Consider the following 4071-nt stretch of genomic DNA (forward strand, 5'->3'; position numbering starts at 1 on the left):
GATCTACTCATGTACGCCCTGCCTACACTTACTTATGACCTGCATAAGTAACTAAAACCCCAACGATCAAGGTTCTCTTCTTCACTTCCCTCTTATGATCACCAAATGTAATATGATGACCTTCATTATCAAGCTGCCTAACCGATATCAACATCTTCTTCATCTATGGAATGAACTTGACATTCTTCAAAGTCCAATTCATATCTAGAGTTGTCTTGAGAACCAAATCTCCAATACCCATGATATCCAGACACTTGTTATCTTCCAGTCTGACCTTTCTGTAACGCCCGGTTCCTTTCAGGTAAATAATTTTCCTAATTAAAATGAAGCTGGTCGTTACGCGGGGTGCAACATGGCCTCTACGCAATGTGTTGAGGGTTTCCTAAACGATGTACACTATATACAATGAAGGTTTTCTAAAAGATGAAGCATACGTCATTTCTAAGGGCCAGAAAAGGGTTGGAAGAATCAATCTCATGACATCACTTGCCGTTTTCTTCAACATTAAAAAAAAAAAAACCTTAGTTTTTAGAGAGGAAAAGAATAGAAGCAAATGAGCAATGTTTTTTTTTTTTTTTTATCTTTGTTGCGTCGTTCTTAAATGAGATGGAGGTGACTTAGTTTTTAGTGGAGCAAACCAAGCCACCTAATAGATGTTAAGGGTTGTTAGTATTCGGAGAAAATGACTAAATTATCATTTTTAATGATGATTTATGTTTTTTCGTAAACAAATTTTAGTTTGAAATTTGTTCGCAAATTAAAATAAAATAATAATTATAAGAATTCAACTAAAATAGATCAATATTTTTATTTTATACATTATTGCGGTTAACAAAACATAAGATGCCACTCAAAGATCGAACCCTAACGGACTCGAAGGAATGAAAGCTCTCCGTGTTCTGTTTACAAACACCAAGAAACACTCTCCCGCCAAGAAATGTTCCTTTACTCCGCTCTTCACCGACGAAACCCAGTTCATCTCTCTAATCCATGCCTCCAAGACCATCAAACACCTCCAACAAATCCACGCCCAAATCATTCTCCACCAACAGTTCTCAAACACCCGAATCGTTACCCAGCTAATTTCTTCCTCTTCTTTTAAAAAAAACTTCCTCAATTACGCCCTTTCAATCTTCCGCCACTCAAAAAACCCTAACTTGTTTCTTTTCAACTCATTAATCCGCGCACTTGCTGATAACTCTTACTATATGAGCTCAATTTCTTACTTTCTTGTCATGTTAAGGTCCAATATTCGGCCCAACAGCTTAACTTTCCCATTTGTTTTGAAATCAACCTCCGCGTTACAAGAGGGTTGGCTTGGTATGGAGATTCATACTGAGATTTTAAAGTTAGGTTTGTTACATGATCGGTTTGTTTTACTTCATTTGGTGGATATGTATGCGAAAGTTGGTTTATTGGACTGTGCATCACAACTGTTCGATGAAAGTTCTCAATGGGGGGACGATGCAAGAAGTACATTGATATGGAATGTATTGATCAATGGGTTTTGTAAAGCAGGAAATTGGGGTAAGGCACTGGAACTGTTCGAGGAAATGCCAGAAAAATATGGTTCAACTTGGAGTAGTTTGATAGACGGATTGATGAAAGCTGGAGAGATCAACAGAGCAATGGAGCTTTGGCATTCCATGGAGGAAAAAGATGTGGTTTCTTGGACTACAATGATAGATGGGTTTTCACAAAACGAGCAACACGAAAAGGCAATATCAATGTTTTTTGAAATGTTGGAGGAAGGTGGGAAACCTAACAATCACACCATTGTCTGTGTACTTTTAGCTTGTGCAAAAGCAGGAGCTCTTGACACAGGAGTGAGAATACATGACTACATTTTGAACAATGGGTTCACTATAGAGAGAGGAATCACAACTGCTTTAGTAGACATGTATTCAAAATGTGGATCTATTGAGAATGCAAGCTGTGTATTCGATAAAACAGAAGATAAAGATCTTCATTCTTGGACTGTTATGATATGGGGTTGTGCCATTAATGGATATCTTCACAAGGCTCTTGAGTTTTTCAACAAAATGAAGTCAACAGGTTCAAGATTTCACTTCCATTTACAATTTTTTCTTTGTATTAAGAGCAAATTGTATTCTAAATTCTAATAACCATTTTTTTATTATCCAGGAATAAAGCCAGATGGGGTTGTTTTTCTTGCTATCCTAACAGCATGTTCCCATGCTGGAAATGTAGAAAAGGGTCTTGATTTTTTTAACAAAATGAAAAAAGACTATTCAATTCCACCCACAATGAAACATTATGCAGTAATGGTTGATCTTTATGGAAGATCAGGTCGTTTAGATGAAGCTTTAAGATTGATCAAAAACATGGAAATAGCTCCTGATTTTGTCATATGGGGTGCACTTTTTAGTGCTTGTAGAACTCACAAGAACATAAAAATGGCAGAATATGCATCCGAGAAGCTTCTAGAACTCGAGCCTAAACATCCCGGAAGCTATGTGTTTCTTTCAAACGTGTATGCAGGAGTGGACAGGTGGCAAGATGTGGAAAAAGTGAGATCCAAAATGAAAAACAAAGGTGTGGTTAAAGATCCAGGGTGGAGTTATATTGAAATAAAGGGAAAAGTTACTAGTTTTGTAGCGGGTGATTGTGGTCATGATCTTTCAGATGAAATTCATTTGAAATTAAATGAGATTGTGAAAAGTGCAAGAGAACATGGGTACATGCCTGAAACTGAATGGGTGCTTCATAACATCGAAGAAGAAGAAAAGGAAGATGCTTTAGGGAGTCATAGTGAGAAATTGGCATTAGCATTTGCTCTTATTTGTAGTGGTGATAATGAGGTTATTAGGATTGTGAAAAACTTGAAGATTTGTGGGGATTGTCATTCTTTGATTAAGTATGCGAGTAAAATGACGGGGAGGGGTATTGTGGTGCGTGATATTAAACGGTTTCATCATTTTAAGGATGGGAGTTGTTCATGTCAAGATTATTGGTAATAATGTTAGTATCAAGCTCATACTATTTTTGTGGTTGTGTAACTTTTTTGGCCAAAAAGGTTATTCTTCTGACAACTTTTAACCTGACCCACACTGTTCTGCCTATGAGTATCATGTGAGATGTTGAGTGGCCCACACTGTCCTTACAACTAATACTTGTTAAAAAGTCGAAAGGACAATTTTTGGGGAATAGTAATTTACTTTGCTCTCGTTACAAATATTGGCAATGTACTTTTGTTAGTATCCATAATAGCAATGTAATTTATTTTTATTTTTTTATTTTTCATATAGTAGCAATACACTTATTTCTTACCCATAGTAGCTTCATACTTGCATTTTGCTACCAATATATTGTTATTATCAGTAAGAAAATGTAATTACATTGCTATTATATTTAAAGAGATGTAAATACGTTGCTTTTATGTGTTAGTTACCGATATATTGATATTATGAGTACAAAAATAAAGTGCATTGTTTATATTACAAAAATCAAGTTATAATGTCTTGTCTAAATCTTTTTGTAGAACAGCGTTTAATAGTTGTAGCGTTACTTTATTGATAAAAAAAGGAAGATGTATGGACATAAATCAGAATAGTGTACAACTTTTGCTGTATTAAAACTAAATTATTGGTCCAAAGAATTTACTTATATCATTGTCAAATAAGCAAAGCTGTAAAGTAGAAGATGCAAGGGGAAAGAGACGACATATGATTCATAAGTAGGGCCTTATTATGTTTTAAACCGTTGTTCTTTCTAGTAAAATTGATGTAATTGATGATTTTTTTTTTAAATAGCTTGATAAGAACTTGATTTATTTGCATCATTAATTACTGATTTACAATATTATATTGCCAAAAAAAATTATGATGATTATTGATAAATGAATAAGTAGATTAATAAAACATTACTAGAAAAATGTATTTCGAATTTTCGATATAGTTAGAAAACCAAACACGTATTAATTTACTTTTTGAGAAAATGACCTGAAAATCATTTATTAGTAGTATTCATGGTTGAGTCCTTTTTTTTTTTTTTTTATAAAAAAAATCTACTAAATAAACATGTCGGCCAACCACGATTTTGGACCAAAAC

The 4071-nt window shown here is 34.3% G+C and overlaps 1 protein-coding gene across 1 annotated transcript; it reads left to right on the plus strand.

Annotated features, from left to right (window-relative positions):
* Positions 1-836: 836 nt before the first annotated feature.
* LOC145060593 (Tetratricopeptide repeat (TPR)-like superfamily protein) lies at positions 837-3257 on the plus strand. Its single transcript, XM_079008242.1, has 2 exons — positions 837-2055; positions 2146-3257. The coding sequence occupies exons 1-2, from the start codon at positions 882-884 to the stop codon at positions 2976-2978; spliced, it is 2007 nt and encodes a 668-aa protein (XP_078864368.1). The 5' UTR covers positions 837-881; the 3' UTR covers positions 2979-3257.
* Positions 3258-4071: the final 814 nt, after the last annotated feature.

This window comes from Lactuca serriola, chromosome 6, assembly GCF_051521515.1.
Source record: "Lactuca serriola cultivar US96UC23 chromosome 6, Lser_US96UC23_V15, whole genome shotgun sequence".
NCBI lineage: Eukaryota > Viridiplantae > Streptophyta > Magnoliopsida > Asterales > Asteraceae > Lactuca > Lactuca serriola.